At 48.3% G+C, this 22,220-nt stretch overlaps 6 protein-coding genes across 6 annotated transcripts; 4 read left to right on the forward strand and 2 right to left on the reverse strand.

Moving 5' to 3' along the window:
• Positions 1-4,781: 4,781 nt before the first annotated feature.
• Positions 4,782-7,079, forward strand: N7489_007594 (uncharacterized protein; the record flags this gene model as incomplete). Its single annotated transcript, XM_056713344.1, has 6 exons — positions 4,782-4,824; positions 4,924-5,371; positions 5,429-5,846; positions 5,900-6,508; positions 6,560-6,651; positions 6,713-7,079. 6 exons carry the CDS (start codon positions 4,782-4,784, stop codon positions 7,077-7,079), a joined length of 1,977 nt encoding a protein of 658 aa, XP_056567059.1.
• Positions 7,080-8,248: 1,169 nt separating this feature from the next.
• Positions 8,249-9,948, forward strand: N7489_007595 (putative proline permease; the record flags this gene model as incomplete). Its single annotated transcript, XM_056713345.1, has 2 exons — positions 8,249-8,583; positions 8,643-9,948. 2 exons carry the CDS (start codon positions 8,249-8,251, stop codon positions 9,946-9,948), a joined length of 1,641 nt encoding a protein of 546 aa, XP_056567060.1.
• A 334-nt stretch (positions 9,949-10,282) lies between these two features.
• Positions 10,283-11,317, forward strand: N7489_007596 (class I SAM-dependent methyltransferase; the record flags this gene model as incomplete). The annotated part of the gene is made up of 2 exons (XM_056713346.1): positions 10,283-10,472; positions 10,563-11,317. The coding sequence occupies 2 exons, from the start codon at positions 10,283-10,285 to the stop codon at positions 11,315-11,317; spliced, it is 945 nt and encodes a 314-aa protein (XP_056567061.1).
• Positions 11,318-11,617: 300 nt separating this feature from the next.
• Positions 11,618-13,046, reverse strand: N7489_007597 (uncharacterized protein; the record flags this gene model as incomplete). The annotated part of the gene is made up of 2 exons (XM_056713347.1): positions 11,618-12,562; positions 12,678-13,046. 2 exons carry the CDS (start codon positions 13,044-13,046, stop codon positions 11,618-11,620), a joined length of 1,314 nt encoding a protein of 437 aa, XP_056567062.1.
• Positions 13,047-13,793: 747 nt separating this feature from the next.
• On the reverse strand, positions 13,794-14,771 carry N7489_007598 (nicotinamide/nicotinic acid mononucleotide adenylyltransferase; the record flags this gene model as incomplete). The annotated part of the gene is made up of 3 exons (XM_056713348.1): positions 13,794-14,051; positions 14,119-14,392; positions 14,461-14,771. 3 exons carry the CDS (start codon positions 14,769-14,771, stop codon positions 13,794-13,796), a joined length of 843 nt encoding a protein of 280 aa, XP_056567063.1.
• A 1,544-nt stretch (positions 14,772-16,315) lies between these two features.
• On the forward strand, positions 16,316-21,886 carry N7489_007599 (HECT-type E3 ubiquitin transferase UFD4; the record flags this gene model as incomplete). Its single annotated transcript, XM_056713349.1, has 4 exons — positions 16,316-16,599; positions 16,659-16,738; positions 16,827-21,635; positions 21,690-21,886. 4 exons carry the CDS (start codon positions 16,316-16,318, stop codon positions 21,884-21,886), a joined length of 5,370 nt encoding a protein of 1,789 aa, XP_056567064.1.
• Between the last annotated feature and the right edge of the window lie 334 nt (positions 21,887-22,220).

The following is a 22,220-nucleotide window of genomic DNA, read 5'->3' on the forward strand; positions in this document are numbered from 1 at the left end:
TGTACGATACTCGAGATCTTCTTAAATCATTCCGCGCTATAAACTGTAAAATTAGCGTTTAAACTATATCCTCGATAACCGCTCTAAAAAGCGTATTTTTAACCTAATAAGGACACTAAGAAGCGAAACCGGAAGTGAAGTAAGAGAAGCTCCTATTTAAGAAGAGACGCTATCCGTATAGTAGCACTTATCTAAGGTATAAGGTTACCACTTACTATACTATAAATAAAGCAATTCGTCCGGAGGGATACACTCTTAATAAGCGTACGCTAGAGAAAGCGAAGAAGAAGTTAGTAAAGGACCTCGCTTAGAAATAATAGGTGGATAAGGTGGTTACTAAAGCTTAGCTAAAGGCTAAATATACTAACTAAGTTAGCTTTACTACCACCTACTAAAGTAAGGATAAGCTACGAGATAAAGCCGTATAGATTAGTAAGTATATACTATTTATAGTAAGAAGCGACGAGCCCTCTCTTTACGATCGATAGATTCTCGACACTAGATCGAGTGCGTATATCTATAATAATAGAAGTCTATTTGTTAACTTCACCCCGGAAGATATAGAAGTTATAACTAGAGATAGCACTATAAGGATACTCGGTAAGGGTATAGCTCGCCTAGTAGGAAGATATCTAGTGAAAGGAAGGATAGAGATTATATTAAGTAACACTCTATACTTATCTAGATTCTATACGAATCTAGTATCGTACGCGATACTAAGGAAGAAAGGTGGCCTATAGTGTTAAAAGACGAATTATATACGGGATCCTAATAATAGGCCTATTGTTAGTATACACTTCTAGGATCACTTTAACCTTTAGCTTTTTAATAAGCCTAGTAAAGCTCCTCTATAGTAAGTATATACTATCTAAGGCGTACGGAACTCGGTAAAGCCGTAGGAATTAAAGGCTCCTTCTAAACTATAGTATCGGCGACTAGTATATATTAAACCAGTATATATTAAACCACGTACTATAGTAAAGCTTCCTAGTATAGTGGAGGGCGTCGTTCTTAAAGATAAGAAGTCGATAGGGGAGTAGTCGGGAGAGGAGTAGAAATCTTTATATTAAGTCTATAAGATAGGAAATGCTCTAAAATAGATATTAAGAAGACTAGTTAGACGTACTTTTAGACGATTTAGAAGGGTACACTTCGACCTAATCTAACTACTACCGGCGTATAATAGATATCGCTAGATATCCCACTTCTATCTAGAAGGACCGAGGTTCTATTAGATTATAATATATAAGCTTAAACCGGAATGCTAACTTACGATAAAGGAGTTCGTATAGCTAGTAAGGAATGAGTAGAAGCTACCGATTAAGGCTTTCTACTACGATAATAAAGCCGTAGTAGGTAGAGTAGCGGAGTATAGCCTAATAGCTAATAGTATCTTAGTATATTATACTCCACTAGGATATTTAGAGATAAATAGGTATACCGAGAGATCTAGCGGGATAATTATTACTTATATACGTATACTCGCTCTCGAAGGAAAGCTTCCTAAGGACCTATAGCTAGAATTTATAAGTGCCGCTATATAGTTATTAAATCGTACGCCGTTATATATTGCCACCGAGAACCGCTAGGTGGTTCTATAGGAAGAAGTTAGGAAGGAATTTGCACTAGTAATACCGAAGACTAACCTATTAAATATCAGACTATACGGGAGTATAGCGTACTATAGGATTAAGAAGTAAGTATAATCTAATAAGATATACCTATAAGCGGAGATTAGCTTCCTAGTAGGATACCGTGCTTCGAATATCTAGAAGATCTAGTTCCCGTATAGTGGAAAGGTGAAGTATATAAGGGATGCTATAATTGATAAAACCCGGAAGTATATACCTAAGTACGACTAGTATATACTAATTCTACTACCGCTAGTGAAGGAACCGTAGGAACTTATTACTAAAGAGATCACCTAGGTGATTAACTATAAAATCACTAGTTAATAGACTAGTATAATAGAGGAAAGTTAGGATATATAGGATCGGGATAATCCCTAGTAGTATAATCCCTAGTAGTAAGATCCCTAGTAGTATAATCCTTAGTAGTAGGATCCTTAGTAGTAGGATCCTTAGTAAGTATAGGAAAATCCTTAATAAGCGTAAGATACTTCTTAGGAAGTGGTTTAAGAAGTAACTAGTAAAGTAAGTGCTCGATAAGAGACTACCCTAAGCTAGGGGGTAAGAGAAGAAGTATACTAGCTAACACCTAGTTATCTATATATAGTACCACTAGGTGTATTCCCGGAGGATTAAGATCTACCTCTACTACTAATTACTCTACTATATAAAGAGGAAGCGAGTACTAACTCTAGTTAGGGGGTGGATATATAGGCTAATTAAGAAGATCTAGCGCGTTAAGACTAGACCTAGTATAAAGAAAAGGCTTAGTATAAACCTACTCCTAATCCTATAGAAGACGAGCTAGAAAGGTAGCTATAGTCTAAGCTACTAGCACTAAATAGAGAGATAGTTAGTGATATTAACACCGGTAATATACTAAGTGGAAAACGAATACGTAGAGTAAGAAGAGATAATAACTTTATATATATAATAACCACTATAGTACGGGAGGAAGAGCCCCTAGCTCTACTCTATACCTTTACCGCTAGTTTATACGTAGAGAAACCGGATATTTATCGTTATCGAGATAACCTTCCTCTACCGCCGAAGCATTAGAAAGATATTATAAACCACCTATTTTAGGAAGGCTTTCTCGTAGTAATAAGGAAAGAGATCAATTCGCTATCTAAAAAGGAGATATTTAAAATCATTAATAGACTAGGGGATAGAGGGAAGTAGATCCTCCCTCTACTATAGGTTTTCTTATATAAATTTGACTAGGATAGTTATCTATTAAAACTAAAGGCTCGTATCTACGTACGAGGAGACCTTAAAACTATTTCTCACGAAGAGAAAAGGGCTACTACGCTAGTAGTAAGGATAGTAAGGATAATCTTTGCACTAGTGGCTGCTTTTAATCTAGATTTGCGGTAGCGGGATACTATTACCGCTTTCCTAAATAGTAAGCTAGATAAGAAGGAGACGTATATATCTATACTAGAAGGGTTCTAGATCCTAGGTAAGTGCTAGAAACTACGCCGTGCTTTATACGGACTACGTATCTCACCGAGACTATAGTAGCGAGAAGTAGTAAGTGTATTACGTAAGCTAGGGTTATAATAGATACCGGAAGACCCCTACGTTTTTATAGGATAGGGCTTGCTAGTCTTCTTCTATATAGATGATATCCTGATTGCTAGTCACACTACTACTAGAGTATAAGTATAGTAGCTAGAGCGAGATCTAGAAGCACACTAGGAGCTAACCGATTATAGAGAAGTAGTATAGTTTCTTAGAATCCGGATTGTCCGAGATAGGCAATAGAAGAAGCTTTAGCTCTATTAGGATAGCTATATGACGAGTATTGCTACCTAGTATAATCTGATAGACCGTCTACCTATCTATACACTATTACTAATTAACGAATTAACACCCTACTAGGGTACGGCTATACCGGGAGAGATCTATTTATACTAGAAGAAGGTTGGATCTATAGGGTATGCCACTATAATCACTAGACTAGATACTATAAAAGCCACCGCTCGGCTTACGTAGTTCCTTATAAATCTAGGTCCTTAGCACTAGTAGGCAGCTAATCGAGTTATCACCTATCTCTATACTACCCGGAATCTAGCTATCGAATATAGCGCGGATATAGTAAGTACTAGAATCGATTCTATACAATTTATAAGTGATACTTCTTATAGAGATTATCCTAATCGAAAGAGCTCTATAGGGTATATCTATTAAGCGTACGGTAGTCTAGTTAACTACAAAGCTAGTAAGTAGCCTATAGTCACAATATCGACTACCGAGGTAGAACTATTAGGCCTATTAGAGATAGGGAAGTAGCTTTAATAGTGGTAGCGGTTGCTTAATAACCTAGCATTTATCCTATCTTACTACCTAACTATTGACTATAATAATAAACGGACGATCAGCCTCTTAATAAGCGAGGATATAGCCTTCGAAACGAAGCTACGATATATAGATATATACCACTATTAGCTAAGATAGGAAGTTAGAGTAGGACGTATTATAGTACGTTAGGTAGCGACGGCGAGTATAGTTGCCGATAGTCTCACTAAACTACTATCCCGGCAGAAGTATGAGAACTTTGTACGGCTACTTCGGATAGTGGATATAGGCTATCTTATAGCCTAGATAGCGAGGAAGAGAATAGATCATAGAGTATGCCGTTATATAGGGTGTAGCGATCTCAGTATGTATACTAGGACCGCTAAGGGGGTGTGTCGGAGTAGATGCATACCGGCATACCGGAGGATCCATTGATCCTATGAATTGTGTAATTTTAGATTAGTAATCGGTGGCCCATATAAATTGTCAGGAAAACCGATACAGCAATACAGAGAGTTGAACACCATTGATTGGACCCCTACATTTCGCAATACGGCACACGCCGACAAGCAACTCTAACATCGACTTTTATCCTTCGCTCATTTCCAGGATTTCAATTGTGCATGTCATCGGAGAAATTTGCTGCTTGAGCTAGTTTGTCAATATTGTCAATTTTTTGGCCCTTTTTCCATTCTGCACAGGCTTTACCCCAGGATCTTGCACACACGACCCGTGTCTCTGCGCAGACCTCAACCCCGTTTCTGACCGAAGCTCGCGGCCCGCGAATTGTCTCCCGCGTCCTCCTTGCTCCTGAGACCACCAATCTCTGTTGGAATTGAACTAATGAATTGAATGTCGCAAAAACCCCGAAAGCTCCAACGCGTCTCTAAAGCCTGTAAGATCCCCACGTTCAATTGTATACTCCACTCGCGCTTGGCGGCAATTATTCCCCCGGATTGTACTAGAAAGCTCTGAGCTCATCCCGCATCCACAGGCGACTTCTGCAACAGACGCAGCATCAAGTGCGGCAGAAGTGAAGACCCGCTAGGCAGATGTCAGAATTGTGCGGATTTTGATGTCCCGTGCACCTTTGATCGCCCCGCAAAGCGCCGGGGCGTCAAGGCTGGCACCAGGGCTTCCATGCGAGAGACACCGTTGGTAGGGACGCCTGCCCCCGAGCACGTCCCCCCTGTACCGCCTTCTGCGCAGGCTACAGGGAGGATGTCAAATTCCTCTGCGTCTAGGAGTTCGTACTACACCGAGTCAGCCCACCGCCCATCATTGACTGGGGATCCATGGTCTACCTTCAATACTGGCGGCGTGGCAACGGAAGGGTATGATGACGACGGCGCATTGCGGAACTCGTGGAATGCATTTGCCATTGCCAGTGATCGTCAAATCCGAAATCTTGTGCAAGTATACTTCGAGATTGTGTATCCAATGTACGAATCGAGCTTGTTATTGCTCTTGTCCCTTTTCTATGGCTGATGTATTTCTAGCTTCCCGCTTTTCCACAAGCAATCTTTCATTGAGAGAGTTCATAACCAAGAGCATCTCCGAAATCCGGGGTTGTTTGCCTCAACAATGGCAGTTTGCGCCTTGGTTTCGGGGCGCGCGCGAGACGGCGCGCTGTTTACGAATAGATGGCATCGCGATGAACTTACAGAACCGCCATCCGAGGCATTTTACGCCGCGGCCAAAGATTCTATCCCCCGAGACCTTGCAGCGGCAAGAGGCATTAACTATATGCGTGCATGCGCTATTCTTGCAATCGCCAGCATTCAAAACGGCCAGATTAAGAATATGCAAAAGTTCTCCGGCATGTACCACACTCTCACCAGCATGGAGGGTCTTCATGATGAAAAGCTTTGGCCAAAGAACCTGAGTCCCATTGAAACCGAGGAGAGACGAAGACTAGTATGCATTCTTTCATCTTACGGTTACGATTTCCACTAACTCTGGGTCCAAAGTTCTGGTCTATCTATACATTAGATATCTATTCCACTATTGTATGGGGAGGCGTGATTCGATATCGCGAAGCCCATTCTCTGGTACGGTATCCGAGTGAAGTGGACGATGAGTTTATTACACCGCACGGTTACGGCCTGCCGCCCGTGTCTCCAGAGTCGGGCGTCAGCCCGGACGATGTGACCGTCGTATCACGGCAACCTGTAGCATGGCTTCGGGGCTGGAACTTTACGACCGATCTGTATCGAATCCTAGAATACGTCGTTGATGGCAATCGCCGTCGTTTCTCGTCAGCCAACGGAACCTCACAGGTGTGGTCTCTGTTCACCCCGGCATCCATGTCAGAACCAGCAGTCATGGAGAGAGTACTAACGATGTACGCCGCGCTGCCCCCACAATTCAAAGAAACTCCACCCACTACAGGCGACATGGCGAAGGATCTGTTCGGGTTCCAGTCTGCCAACATCCAGGCAACACTACAGCTCCTCCGGATGGTCCTCTTGTCAGCGGAAGAGCTCGGCGTAGACCGCAAATGTGACGTGGCGGGAGAACTTCTCAGTGTCTTCAGCAAAGTTCCCGTGGAGTATTTGAACGCCATCAGCTCCCCTTTGGTATGTACACCAGCCTTGTTCTTCTACACCCATTTCACTAACCGCTTCCAGCTTCATCATCTCGGCGGAATCGGTTATATCCTCGGCTCTGTCATGGAAGGAAGCTTATCAGAAGCATCGTACCAACGCGTCCGCACGTTGCTGTAAGTTCTTTGCCCATTCCAAGCCACCCAGTCAGACATATAACTAATACCATCCTTACAGACTCGAAATGGCCGACCTCCTCGGCCGCCTCGAGACAGGTCTCCAGCGCGCCTCTGGCGCTAGTCAACGACTCCGATCGCAGGTAGACAGAATCGACGGCTACATGCGCACCTCCCGACTACTCAATCTCACGGCGCCACACCCACCCCCTCAACATAACACAATCCCCATCGATACTAAACGCGAGATCCCTATCCCAGCCACAACATACATTCCTCCCAGTGGCCCAGCCCCGACGGTCGGTCCATCGACGGCAATGGGCGGGCAGATGATGCAGTTCCAGCTGCCGCCGGAGCTGTTGTCGGATTGGCCGTGGCCGTTGGATGGGGCTCATTCGGAGGGTTTTCTTCCGCTGGCGTTTGAATAGCTCACTCGGTGATTGCTGGGTGGGTTTGGGGGAGTTGGAGGCCGCGTGTTTAATGATTCCATAGAGTAGAGCAAAATGCTTGTATCTAATCATCCGTTTATATCCATATCTCAGGGTGTAATTGAGCTGAAGTCACGGATCGTGCTGTTTATTACTGCTCATCGTCCTGCCTGTACTTGCTATATTTGTGCATATTTCGTCTCTTTCACATGTTCTGTTCGGGTTCAATTTTGGACCAGCTTGATGGTCAAAGAATCTATCTATCTTGGGTGGAGTGGTGGGGGCAGACCTCGGGTAGCTGTCTATATGCTTGTCGTACTAAATCCTATCCACTCTGTACGTGGAGAATTCAAATTGGAAAACCATATGCATGTAATGATCCAGTTCTACATTTTCTAGACCGAATCGAGCAAGTACATACAGGCCACATTCCGTTATAGAGTACAAGGAAGGTCTTGTCCGCCATTGCTAAGCCTTGGGATACAAATAGCACCGGGCCGGTGTCTAGTGCTCAAACCCCGCTGCCTTGCCGTCAAAATGCGGGGGGTTACATATTGCCTTTGTATCTGCTTCGGTCTTCCAAGGCTAAGCGGGTCACAATATGTACACCGCAGTAAGGTGAATGCAACCGAGATGATCGGGGGCTTCATTGGTCGTTGGAATCTGATAGGACATTTTGGACTGCATTTAACCTGCTGATCTAAACGTTTCGTTTGATGTTACCGGTCAACCTCCGATATCAAGGGCTTGATTGTGTCTAAGAGTTTACCCCACAATTGGCTTGAGTCCGAGGCATTAATATCTTAGCATCTCTTATCAAAGTCTTATTCTGTTCCATGTTATTTCCAAGCTGGAACCCTCCTGATAAGCTTATCACTTGGCAGATCTACAACTACAAGGTTTAGCATCGCCTTCTCCTCCCCCTTTTGGGATCGTCCCGTATTCTCTAATCCTAATATCTCTCTTATCAGTGGTGTTTGGGTCTTTTGTATAATGCTCTTGGCAGTTTTGCTTAGATATTGCATGATCAACATGTACGCCGTCCACGGGTCTTTATCAACGTCGTTAGCTCAGCACGCTCTTGACCCCCAATGTCGGTGCGCATATAAAGAGTCACATCCCCCGCCTCTAGACTTAGAGTAAAATCCTAGCCCCAGTAGTATTTCGCTATGGAGAAGAAACTTTCTACAGACCTTTCCGTGCCCGAGGATACTAGGCCAGGCGATGTTTTACCCTACCGACAGACACAGCGCGGTCTGACATCCCGACATGTGCAACTAATGGCCATCGGAGGTTCAATCGGGACTGGGCTTTTCGTCGGTATTGGATCCTACCTGCGAGATGCCGGTCCGCTGTCTGTGTTCCTTGGGTATCTTATCTGGGGATGTCTCTTTATCTTACCTGTCAATCTTTGTGTTGGAGAAATGGCTGCATATCTCCCTATTCGTGGGTCGATCTTTGAGCTCGATGCCCGGTTTATTGACCCGGCATTTGGGTTTGCTATGTAAGTCCTTCCATGGCTTATCTTGCTTTGCTTTATGGTGTAGGTACTAACTCTTCTAGGGGCTGGGTATATTTCTATGGCGGTGTAATGCTAGTTTGTACAGAATACTCTGCAGTCGCAACAATCATGCAATACTGGAACACGAGCGTCAATCCCGCTGTGTGGGTAGCCATGGCGCTGATTGTTTGCACGATACTCAACCTGGTTTCCGTGAGATGGTACGGCGAGAGCGAGTTCGTCCTAGCGTCGACCAAAATCCTTCTCCTTATCGGACTCATCCTCCTCACCTTCATCACAATGGTTGGAGGAAACCCCAAGCACGATGCCTACGGTTTCCGTAATTGGACCGAGGGTGTCATGTTCGAGTACTATACCGAGGGCACCACGGGCCGCTTTTTGGGCTTCTTCTCCGTCATGGTCTATGCCGCCTTCTCCGTCGCTGGACCCGATCTCCCAGCCCTAGCCGCCGGAGAGATCCAGAACCCACGAGTGACCATCCCCCGAGTTGCGAAGATGACATTCTGGCGCATTGTGGGATTCTATGTCGTCGGAGTCCTAGCTGTAGGCATCATCTGCAGCCCGCGTGACCCACGTCTCATGTCCGCGATTGATGACGGTGCCGCCGGCTCCGCCGCTTCACCTTGGGTTATCGGAATCGAGAACCTCGGAATTACGGGCCTGCCGGATCTGATCAACTTTCTGATTTTGTTATCGGGCTGGTCATGTGGCAATGCCTACCTTTACAGCTCTAGCCGGACACTCTACTCTCTCGCTCGCGATGGCCAAGCGCCCAAGTTCCTTTTGAAATGCACTGTATCTGGCATCCCCATCAACTGTGTCATCACGGTGTCGGTTTTGTCTTGCATTACCTTCCTCGTGGCTAGTACCTCTTCCGTCGAGGTCTTCTTCTGGTTCGTCGATCTGACCACCATCGCCTTCGTGCTCACCTACACGGGCATGGTCTGCGTCTTCATCGCCTGGTACCGCGCCATGAAAGCCCAAGGAATTGACCGCAAGTCATTCGTCCCATGGGCTGCACCGTTCCAGCCATACGGAGCTATTCTCGCTATCATTATCGGCTGCGCTACTGCTGTCTTCAATGGCTTCTCTGTCTTCAAGCCTTTCAGTGTACAAGGGTTCATCACTTCGTATTTCGGTCTGGCGTTCTGGGTTGTCATGTTTGTCTTCTGGAAGGTGTATCATCGGAGTTCCTTTGTGAAAGTTGCAGAGGCAGATTTGTACTCTGGCAAGGCGGAGATCGATGAAGAGTGCAAGATCTGGGAAGAAGGTGGATGGGCGGAACGGCGGAAGGAGGAGCTGGCTAACATGCATTGGGCCCGGCGAGGATGGGAAAAAATGTGGTGATTATAATTTATATGCTTGGTGTTTGGGTTGTATATATACATTTGTCTGACAGGGTTAATCAAGACAAAATGTTCACCAAGGTAGCAGATAATGGCACTCGGCGAGGATACTTGTAAACACACCTATTCAATTCTAAAGAGCTAATATCTTTTCTATAACTAAATAAGTGTAAAAGTGCCCAGGTTGTTCAGTTGTCCTCATACAACTAGACACTCTGATTGGTTGGCGCGGATGATGCTTAAGGGCACGCACCGGTGGGGACCGGGACAGGAAAAGAAAAGTTGCCCGATTCACATGGGCAAGCTTCTCCAGACTCGCAAACACCAATTCCACCATGTCCACCATGTCAACTCGCTCCGCCTGGCGAGCTTTGCACTACAGTGCCAAACGTCGCGCTTTCCAACCTTTCACCCCCTACCGTTGTTTCTCCTGTGCCAATCGCGCCCAGGACCAAAAGACAGACAATGATCGCATGACACACTTCGGCTTCACCAACGTGCCCGAGTCAGAGAAGGAATCGCGAGGTAAGGATTCACCATCTCCCTATCCAATTGACCACCATCTCAATCCGACCAAACCCGAAACCCATAACTAACCACCAACACCCCCTACAGTCGGCGCCGTCTTCAGCTCCGTAGCAGCGTCCTACGACCGCATGAATGACCTAATGTCCCTCGGCATCCACCGCCTGTGGAAAGACCACTTCGTGCGATCCCTGAACCCAGGCTCCTGCCTACCCGCCATGACCGCCGACCAGCGCGGCTGGAACATCCTGGACATCGCCGGCGGGACCGGCGACATCGCCTTCCGCATGCTGGACCACGCCACGAACGTCAACCACGACATGGAGACCCGCGTGACGATCAGCGATATCAACGCGGACATGCTGGCCGAGGGCCGGAAGCGCTCGCTCGACACCCCCTACTACAACACGTCGCGACTGGACTTCGTCGAGGCCAACGCTGAGCACATGCCTCATATCCCCGATTCCTCGGTGGATCTGTACACGGTTGTTTTTGGGATCCGGAACTTCACGGATAAGCAGGCTGCGCTGAACGAGGCGTACCGTGTGCTCAAGCCTGGTGGTGTCTTTGCCTGCATGGAGTTCAGTAAGGTTGATAACCCCGTTCTGGATGGTATCTATAAGCGCTGGAACTTCAGTGCTATCCCGCTTATTGGTCAGGTTGTGGCTGGTGACCGGGATAGCTATCAGTATCTCGTTGAGAGTATTGAGCGTTTCCCCAGTCAGGAGGAGTTTAGGGGTATGATTCAGAAGGCTGGGTTTATGATTCCTGGTCAGGGCTTTGAGAACCTTACGGGTGGTATTGCTGCTATCCATAAGGGTATTAAGCCCATTGCTAAGGCTTGATTGTGGAGGGGTGCTGTGTCGTGTGGGAGATGGTGTTTCTGTACTATATAGACCTGGGACTTTGCATACTGATTGTATTACCGAGAAATATCATTGGCGTTAATTTGCATCGTATATGAACAGCCTTGGCTGTGAGGCTTGTGCTTCGGTTGTAAATGTGCATCTAAAAAGTATGTATGCGAAGAGAAACAGAGCTGTGTGGGCGTAACATCGTCATCCGGATGCGTGATAATGCAAACGATATGTAAGATCAAGTGAGTATATCCAAGAAGGAGAAAACTGGGTAGCTTTTCAGCCATGTCATCCGTCCAATAGATCCTCTGCCTCCACCAACCCCAGGAAACTGCCGGGAGAGGTCATATCCTTCACGACAGCAACGACAGTTACTGGGTCTGATCTATTTCGAGATTCAGAAACAGTATGTCGGATTTCAGCGAGGGGTGTTGAGTCTGGCACCAAGAGCCATTTACTTCGAGGTACAATAAATGGAGTACTGGGGTTCTTGGCCATAACTTCAGACACACGCATGTCCATATCTCCACTAGGAGACAGGAGAGCACGAATGCGCCGAGGAGGGATTATTTCAGATGGAGACAATAACACCCAAGATCTGGCATTGGGATGCTGGATGGCTGTGAGAAGGATATCGAGAAGTCTGACATCGCCGGGTGACTGCGATGAAGACGGCGAGGCGGTGGGAATTTGATCGAGCGGGACCAGCATATCTCGAGAAATGACGCGCTGTTCCGGTGGCGACTGTAGAGTGAAAGGAGGGATCAATGGAGTATTCGTGATTTCCTCCCACGGAAGAGACACAGACGACGTGGGAGAGTCAAATGTCCTCGTTGACATGCCACTGGAAGGCGTGGTCAGCGGTGTCTCAGCTGCCGCCGCTCCAATGGCACCACCAGGATGGAACCCACGGAAGACTTCTGCAGGGTTCTTCCCAGTGGCAGTGTGCAGCTTCCGGGCCGTAGCAATAGCCAGCGCATCGCCCAGCGACAAGGCCACCGTCGTGGACGAAGTGGGCGCACGCACACCGAAAGAAGCCTCCTCGTCCTCATGAATCGGGGCCGGTAAAAGAATGCCCATTCCCAAAGGGCCATGCAACGAGAGAAGCGGACATGACGCTGGATGTGTATGCGATGTAAGAGCGATCACCGGGACAGTAGCCGGAAGATGCGGAAGCAGAGATAAAAGTTCAGGCGAGCGACCAGAGAAGGATATAAGAAGAACCGTATCATTCTGGATCCACCAGGTCAGTATCAGAGTCTCGAATGTCTCATTAAAAGCCAAGCGATCGCGCCGTGATTGTGATTCAAAAGCACGCATCTGCAGGCGTAGGCGCAGGTGGGCTTACCGGCCGAACCAATCCCAGATCGCCATGCAAGGCTTCAGTCGGATGCAGGAACGCGCTGTATACGCCCAAACTATTCATCGTAGCCTCGATTTTTCGTCCGACCTTCCCACTTTTCCCGACCCCGCAAACGACCAGTTTCCCACCCTCGCGCACGCTCTGTGTAATTCGATCCACGGCCCGGGCGAGATCGTGCTGCGCTCGCGCATCGGTCTGGTAGATGTGCTCGAGGTGAGCGAGGGCCGCTCGCTCGGTTGAGATCACATGGATTGCTGTTACTACCGATGAGACATCTTTTGGTGCTGGTGGATCGGATGAATTAGGAGGTGTGAGAGGCCACGAGGGTTGGGCGGGTTCTTCGAATATTGACATGGCGGGTTCCCAATGTTTATAGCATGATTGGAAGTAAGAGGAATTTATGAGTCAAATGGTCTCTTCGCACGCCCGGCTAAGACGAGGCCGAAGATCAAAGGATCAGTCGATAACGGAAGATAACGAGTGATCGGAGATCGGTGTTTTCGTGAGCGGGAAATATTACTACTTAGGTACTTTACCTCTATGGACACATGTAGTCTTTTGAGGGGAAATTTGATTTATTAATGTAAATACCCCTTTCTGACATTGATTTTATGCCAATATGCATAGCCCCGTCTAACCCCGTCTAATAAGATGGTGTCATTCTTCGCTACAATGGTGAATGTGGAGGCGATCTACTTTCCTATTCGAGTATTTCCGAGGCCGATGCATAGAATAGAGCATTTGAATATGAAGTTGAACAGATTTTGAGCAATTGACGTCTAACCCAGGTGGTCTATTGTGTCATATGTACAGCGGGTATAACCAAAAAAAGAAAAGAAAGCAAGCCCGAAGATAATAGTATGTACATCCGGTTGGCCGCGGGGGATAATTGCAAGATTCTCCCGATAATAGTCTCTAGCAAGGACAGAGGCCAACATGTTTAGAACTCAAAGGTACTCCACAAACTCCAGCAAAAAAAAAAAAAAGGAAATCTGTCGTACAGGAGAGGACAGAAGGTAGGGGTATCGCATCAGGATGTCACGTCGCTAGGGGTCATTATGAGTATGCCTCAACAGGCAATAGTAGATCGTCGTATCATCCTTATCGACCCTCCTGTTTTTCTTTCCCTTTCTCTGTCGTGCCATCATCCTCGTATAGATGATGCTGCTCAATGTAATGAATGACTGGAACTGGGATGAGGTAGCGTACACTCATCTCACGCCGCAAGAAGAGCCGGATCTTTGTGCTGCTAACATCATTCTGAATGAGCTGCTGGATAACATGGATGTTGTCCTTCCAGGGCTGCAAACTGGCTAGGGCTTCATCGATATCTGTGCCACTGCGCTCCACAATGAAAGACTGAGAGGCGTGTTAGCGATCCATTTCTCAAGCGTGGGATGGACGGGGTCGATGTTCAAGGACTTACCCCGTATTTGCCTAGAATGTGGTCCAGATCCTTCTCACTCCATACACCTGGTGTGGACATGGTATGGATCAGATCCGCCCCGGCTAGCAGAGCAATGCGAACGGGCTTCCGGGTTCCATTTCCGGCGTCCACCCCCTCACGGACCACGTTGATTTCATGATCGAAATGATCCAGCACCACAGCAGTTGGCTGATAGGCCTTCTGAGTTGGCTCCCATGTGTCCACCATCAACCAGTCGGAGGTTTGCTCGACTGCGAGTTGGCACATCGCAACCCTATAGATCAATCCCCGTTAGCCTTCGAGAACGGCGAGACCCAATAGAATGAATGCAAAGTCCCTTACCGATGCTCTGCACTAGCCAGACCAGCCTTGCGATAGGCATCCGACACCGGCGACAGATATCCTCCAATGAGTTCAAAGTCGGTGCTGAATCTGACGTGATCGGCGGCCATTTCGAACATTCGCAGGTGTAAATAGGTAATTGGTGAGAAAGAACCACAAGCGACCAGCAAGAGAGGGGTCTTTTCTGGGTCGCTCATCGTGCGCTTGAGGCGATACTCCGGGAAGGTGTACTCCTCCATCGGAGCGGGGGTGATATCGGCGGGTATCTGGTGGACATCATCGCTTTGCCCGCCGACCATTTCGATTGCCATGATGGAGAGATAAATAGAAGAATATGCCCCTAGAGGATCTTGAATTCCGGGGAAAATGAGAGAGTATGGGGATCGGAGAAAGGCGGGGGAGTTGAAAAGTGAAGAGATGAATTTCTATTGCGGCGGGGGGGGCGAACCGGAGGCGGCAAGAGAATGCGCCGGAGAAGGCGAACGTATGAAAGCTCAAAAAGTGAAAGATGGAATATGTGAAATATGTTTCCTTTTGCCTTGTTTACCTTTTTTTTTTTCTCTATCAGGTTCCAGCCCTGGAATTCCGTGATTAAAAATCGCAACCTCGGTGAGTCAATCGAGATCTATTCGGCGTCTCTCCGTGATCCGGATCGAACGCCGTTACTTTCCATTTTGAGGAGTTAAGGGAATATATATGTAGGTTCATGGAGTTAACAGCTTAATAAAGTTCATTTAGCTCTCAAGGTCCTTATTTAATTCTAATTCTTACCTAGTTCTCGGCTTCACTGAATCCTATATAGTTATCAATGTGCTCCATACGGAATACTTGTATGAATGGCCTTTGACTGTCAACCCAATAATTGCACATCAAATCCACATACCATAAACATATAAAAGACACAAGGAGATCCCTTGCGGTATTTATTGCCACCTGCACTATCAGGTCTCGGGCCCTCCGTGCCCAATATCCAGGCAAGATGCCAATGTGTGCCGGAGAATAGAGAATAGAAAAAGTCATGAAGTACGGAGTAATTGTGCAATAAATCATTATAGTATATGATATTTGCTATAGACTAGTAGATATAATAGATATGAAACCATCTATGTATGTAGTATCCAGTGAGTTCGTCGGTAATCAAGTATATAAGTACCTGGTTAGATCATCGAATGTTGCACTTCCGCCGCCTGACGCTCCCCCCAATCCCATTCACAACCACATCAAACCAACTTCCCTTTTCTTTCCCCCTCCCCTCTCCTTAACCCCCCATCGAGAAAAAAAATTATCTCCTGTGCGACTGGAATTGGTACTCGTTCTTTTCTTCCAAGACTGTGATCTCATAGCCTCAACGGCAACAGTGACAGCTACCCGAAACATCGTTCTCGCCAGCCCTCTCGGCTAGCCATAGCGGATGGCGGGTTAAAAACGGTGACCACTCAATTGAGCTTCCTATACCCGATAACTTATGGCCAGGCAAAGGCCGTCCGCCAACCGCCAGGACCCTCTCGAGGATTATCCCGCCCCCGTAGGCACTTCGGCCTCTTCTTCCCTGAGGTAGTTTCCCCGTTCTCTCCGCCTTGTACACTCATCGCCTAGAGGTTCAGACTCATCTTCCGTGGACTCTCACGAACCTGTTGATCACTGAGCTCTCGTACCCTTCGTTTACCCCTGGGTTGTTAAGTCGATGATCCGCAGTTCATCGGAATCATCATCTCTTCTACATTTCTAGATTCGTCATCTGTCTACCCAACTATCTGCTTATCGCTTTGGCCATCCCGGTCTTCGTTTTTCCGTCATTCTCTTTCTTCAGGCCCTAATATCTTCACACATCATTACAAAAAAAGACCACTTTCTCATGTCATCCAGAATAACTCGCTCCTCCGCGAGACTCGCCACAGACCCTCCACCTGCTGAGTCCGGTACACCGCTACAAACCGCCGGCTCAACCCCATCCCGGAAACGCAAGGCATCTTCCCGCCACGACCGACAAGCAGACGCCCCGATACAACCAGCACCGCCGTCACCCAAACGGAAAACCAAGCGACCGCGGACTGCAGCATCCCAAACAGCTCCATCTACTGGTCCTGTTGCTGCACCCCGTCGAGGCGCCCGCAGCCGCCCAGCCATGTCACAACCGGGGTAGGTGATGATGTACAGTGATGAATAGGGATCGGAGCTAATTTCGTCTTCTGATGTAGACCGTCATCTCGACCGTCGGAGGAATCATCCAAATCGACGACCTCTCCCCAACCATCGAGGCGAAAGTCCAATCGAAACGGTGAGTTCTATGCTGTGGAAATTGGCAATGTGACACAATAATTGGTGTCTAGACATAATATTTACTGATCCCGTCTCCTTATTTATAGATCGACCTGCGACCACACAGTCTCCACCACCCCGACGCTCGAAGAAGCGTTCCGCTAAATCAAATGCCGATGTTGTGATGAGAGATGCGGAGGAGGAAATCGAGCAGGAAGAACACCAGGAAGAACACCAAGGATCACAAACGGGAGAGAGCAACGATGGCACTAACCCCTCGGCGTTTGGTGATGATGATATGGATACCTTCCACAGCAGCCTGTTCGGTGGCCGAGGCCCCATGGGACTCCAGAGCACTCTACGTGCGCTTACTGGCATGATGAGTGGCATGTCCTCACGTCTTCGAGATATCCTCTCCAACTTGAGAGCAAAAGATGATCCGTCTCTCCAACTGATCGCCCTGCAAGAGCTGTCGGATCTCTTGCTTGTCTCGAACGAGGATAACCTCTCCGGTCAATTTTCACCGGACCCGTACGTGAAGGAGCTCGTGGCTCTGATGCAACCGAACCAGTTTGGCGAAGAGAATCCCGAGATTATGCTTCTTGCATGTCGCTGTCTCGCAAACCTAATGGAGGCCCTGCGGGGCTCCGTGGCGAATGTCGTATATGGTGGTGCTGTACCCATCCTTTGTCAAAAGCTGCTTGATATACAGTTCATCGATCTAGCTGAGCAGGCTTTGAGTACTTTGGCCAAGATTTCCGTCGACTTTCCAGCCTCAATTGTGCGAGAAGGTGGTTTGACCGCTTGCCTCACATATCTGGATTTCTTCCCAACCAGCACTCAACGCACAGCAGTCAGTACGGCCGCCAACTGCTGTCGTAACCTCCCTCATGACTCGTTCCCCGTGGTAAGGGATGTAATGCCCACTCTACTCAACGTCCTGTCTAGCAATGACCCTAAGGTCGTGGAGCAAGGGTGCCTATGCGTATCGCGGATAGTCGAGAGCTTCAAGCACCGACCTGAGAACCTGGAGGAGCTGATTGAGCCTGAGATGCTCAAGGCCGTTCTTCGGCTGCTACTGCCAGGAACGACGAATCTGATTGGACCCCATATCCACACGCAATTCCTTAGGGTATTGACAATTGTATCGAAAACAAGCCCACGATTGTCGAACGAACTTCTCAAGATGGACGTAGTGGATACGCTTTACCAAATCTTGACCGGCGTGTCACCACCACGTGATGTGGATAGCACGGCCGTCAAGATGGACAGCGTGCTAGTTATGCAAGCATTGATTCATCGGCCTCGCGAACAAGTATTTGAAACTCTCAACGTCATCTGCGAGCTACTGCCTGGTGTTCCAAGTCGCGATGCCTCAAAGACTGATAACCTCCTAAGTTCATACTTTGATAGCCACATGTCCATTGGACTAAGGTCACCCAAAACCAAAGAGGCAGTGGAGGAGAGGCGGTCCTTGCTCGCCGACTGCAAGACTGAGCTTAAGCGTTTTGCGATGATTCTGTTCCCAACTTTGACTGATGCCTACTCGAGCACGGTCAATCTGCATGTGCGCCAGAAAGTCCTGATTGCACAGCTGAAGATGCTACACATTCTCGAGCCTTCTTTGATTGAAGACGCCCTGCGCACAGTTCCTTATGCTTCGTTCTTGGCTGCTATTCTGTCCCAGAAAGACCACCCGTCTCTCGTATCTTTGGCTCTACGCTGCGCTGAGCTACTGTTCCAGCGACTTGAACATGTTTATCAGCACCAATTCCACCGTGAAGGAGTGATCTCAGCCATCATCAAACTATCCGAAGGTTCTCTGTCCGGAGACCAGGAGAACATGGATTCATCCGATCCCACACATATAAGTACTTCCACAGATCCATCGCGCGGCACCAATGTCGGAGAGACCGGAGCTGGCGGAGATGATGAGGATGAGGATGATGAAGCCGATGACTATGACGACGAGGATGGCGAGGAGGATGACCACGATGACATGTCTGATTCCGAGGATGACTTCATGGCGGGCCCGCGCAGTCTACAAAAGATGGACAATGCGCTAAACGACGTAGTTATCCGGGATGCGCAAGCTTTCCTCGAGGTATATGAAGCAAGCCATGGCGAAACCGTTCGAGCAGAGGCTCTGAGGATCTTGACAGCACTGAAATCTCTCGCCTCTGAAATTAAGTCGCGCTATTCTCGTGGCGGTGAGGGTGGTTTCCCCTTATTCAAACAGCTCGCGTCATACTTTGATGGAGACGCCTTGGAGAGCATTACCAGCTCTGAATTGCTTAACTCCGGCATCATAGAGGTTCTTCTCTGTGTTTTAGGTAACTTCCAAGCGCCTTCTATTCGCGATGCCAGAGCCGACTTCCTAAGAGCGTTTATGGGTGTTTCAATCTCAGACAAAGCTCAAAGCCAGAGCACCGCTACGACACCCTTCAGCGTACTTATCCGCAAGTTGCAAGACCTGCTTAGCAGGACGGAACATTTTGAAGTCCTCACAGTCAGCCATAATTCGCTGGAGAATACCCGCAGCAATGCCGCCTACATGCTGAGCAAACAGCTCCGATTGAAGCTGGTTGCCGACGAAGAGTCCGAAGTTCCTCGTCCTTATCGCAACATCATGGTATCAATCCATGCTATTGCCACATTCAAGGCCTTGGACGACTTCCTTCATCCCCGGATCGCCGTGGCAGAAAAGCCTCGCCCCTCACGAACCAGGGACTCAATTCTCTCCCAAATTGCCAATGCATCCCGACTTCGTGAACAGCTGGCTTCAGGGTCTGGGATGAACCTTCCAAGCCACACAGAGGGCCCCGATGACACTATTGCCGACTCTACGGACGGCACCTATGATCGCTCAGCTGACCACCCGCGCCACCAGTCAGACCGGATTCAAGAGGATGAAGACGAAGACCACGAGGACGAGCCACTCGAGTGCGCAGATGAAAGGCAACTGACCGACGAAGAAGAAGACGGTGTTGACGAAGACGAGGACGAAGAACTCAATGCCATTGTTGATGATCTCGATGAGGATATGGAAAATGACACTAGCTCCGACCCTTCGGCAGTCAACATGGAGGTGGCATCCTCGGGCAAGGTCACAGCTCGCAAAGAGGATGGTACCCGAGTTGGAACTCCCTCTCAGACGGCTGCATCCAAACCTTCATCATCAACTCCTGCTGCTGCTCCCCCCACCCGCATGCGCAATAACTCGCTCGCCACTGCCGGGCGGCCCTTCTCATCTTATGCCGCTGCGATGGCCTCTGTGCCTCAGGATTGGCACCTTGAGTTTTTCGTAGATGGCAAGCCCGTTACTAATGAGACGACTATCTACCGTGGTGTTCATCATGACCGCGAGGACTTGGACGAGAGTAGTGCCAAGAACGTCTGGTCTGCAGTCCACACCATCACGTTTAAGCGCGTCCCTGGCCCTCCACCACCAGAGCCCTCAACCCTCACACCGACCACTCAGGCTGCATCTGAGGATGATACTCTCCAGATCCCAGCCTCTCTCGACAAAGACCCCACCACTTCATCCATCATTCGCCTGCTTCGTGTTTTACACGAAATGAACGCAACAATTGATGATATCTTGACCGATAGCAAAGACACTGCCACTATCACCTCGGAGCCCCTGGCCCAGTTCATTAACACGAAGCTCACGGCCAAGATCAACCGCCAACTCGAGGAGCCTTTGATCGTTGCAAGTGACTGCCTTCCGAGTTGGAGCGAAGACTTAGCCAGGCTTTTCTCCTTCTTGTTCCCGTTCGAGACAAGGCATCTATTCCTGCAGTCAACTGCATTCGGCTATTCACGGGCAATGATGAGATGGCAAAATTCTCAAAATGGCGAGGACAGCCGACGGGACTTGCGCCGCGATGATCGCCCATTCCTTGGACGGCTGCAGCGCCAAAAAGTGCGGATCTCTCGTTCGCGTATCCTTGACTCGGCACTAAAGGTCATGGAACTCTATGGGTCTTCCCCCAGCATTCTCGAGGTCGAATACTTCGAAGAAGTTGGTACTGGATTGGGGCCGACTCTTGAATTCTACTCTACTGTTTCCAGGGAGTTCTCTAAGAAGAAGCTGAAGATCTGGAGAGACACAGATGGGAGCTCTGGTACAGAATATGCATTTGGCAAGCGCGGTCTGTTCCCAGCGCCGATGAGTGATGGACAAGCAGGCCAAGAGATCGGGAAGAAGCAATTGAACATCTTCAAGGTGCTAGGAAAGTTCGTGGCCCGCTCGATGCTTGACTCCCGGATCATCGACATTTCATTTAATCCAGCGTTCTTCCGTATCGCGGATACCCTGTCGTCAGTGGCACCATCCCTAGGCACTGTCAAGCTTGTTGATCAGGACCTCGCGAAATCCTTGTTCATGCTCAAAGAATTTGTCGATGCCAAAAACGCCGTTGAGGCAAACAGGTCGCTTTCGCCAGCCCACAAAATCGAGGCGGTGCAAAACATCACCGTCCACGGTGCCCATGTTGACGACCTGGGTTTGGACTTCACTCTACCTGGATATCCCGCTATTGAGTTGATTCCTGGTGGCACCGACGTGCCGTTGACAATCGAAAATGTTGACATTTACATCGAACGGGTGATCGACATGACCTTGGGCAGCGGTGTCCGGCGCCAGGTAGATGCCTTCCGGGCTGGGTTCTCACAAGTCTTCCCCTTCTCCTCTCTTCGTGCTTTCACTCCAAGTGAGCTTGTCATGCTTTTCGGGCAAGCGGAGGAGGATTGGTCAATCGAGACCTTGATGGACTCTATCAAGGCCGATCACGGGTTCAACATGGACAGCCGGAGTGTGCGCAACCTTCTGCAAACGATGAGCGAGCTGGACCACCAGCAACGCCGAGATTTCCTTCAGTTTGTCACTGGTAGCCCCAAGCTCCCCATTGGAGGTATGTTAATCCCATTTTCCACCGCGTGGAATCCCACTAACACAATCAATACAGGCTTCAAGAGTCTCACGCCGATTTTCACTGTCGTGTGCCGCCCAAGCGAGCATCCCTATACACCAGACGACTATCTCCCCAGTGTGATGACCTGCGTCAACTACCTGAAGTTGCCAGACTATAGCGATCTGGACGTTCTCAAAAAGCGCCTCTCGGTCGCCATCAAAGAAGGCCAAGGAGCTTTCCATCTTTCCTAGACCCAAAACCTCCACTATCTCCTCTGCCCTCTCCTCTCTTTTGCTGGCTTTCATATTTCTCGACTAGGACGAGAAACCATTCACGATGCGACGACGTGCGACTTGTTTCTGATTTGTTCCTCCCAAATTCCCAAGTTTCCGGACGGGCTGTTTCTCTGTTGTCTTTTCCTTCTATGCCATCTGGGTCGAAAGGCGTCATGGCGGGGGTCCCCTTACGATAGTGGTATTAGATAGCAATGCTCACTTTCTACTGAAACTTGGTGTAGGTGCTCCCATACTGAGGTACCATTTTGTACAAACGCAGTGTAAGTGTAGCACAAGGTCTATCCCAATG

Source organism: Penicillium chrysogenum, assembly GCF_028827035.1.
Source record: "Penicillium chrysogenum strain IBT 35668 chromosome Unknown utg000004l_segment0_segment0, whole genome shotgun sequence".
NCBI classification, from domain to species: domain Eukaryota; kingdom Fungi; phylum Ascomycota; class Eurotiomycetes; order Eurotiales; family Aspergillaceae; genus Penicillium; species Penicillium chrysogenum.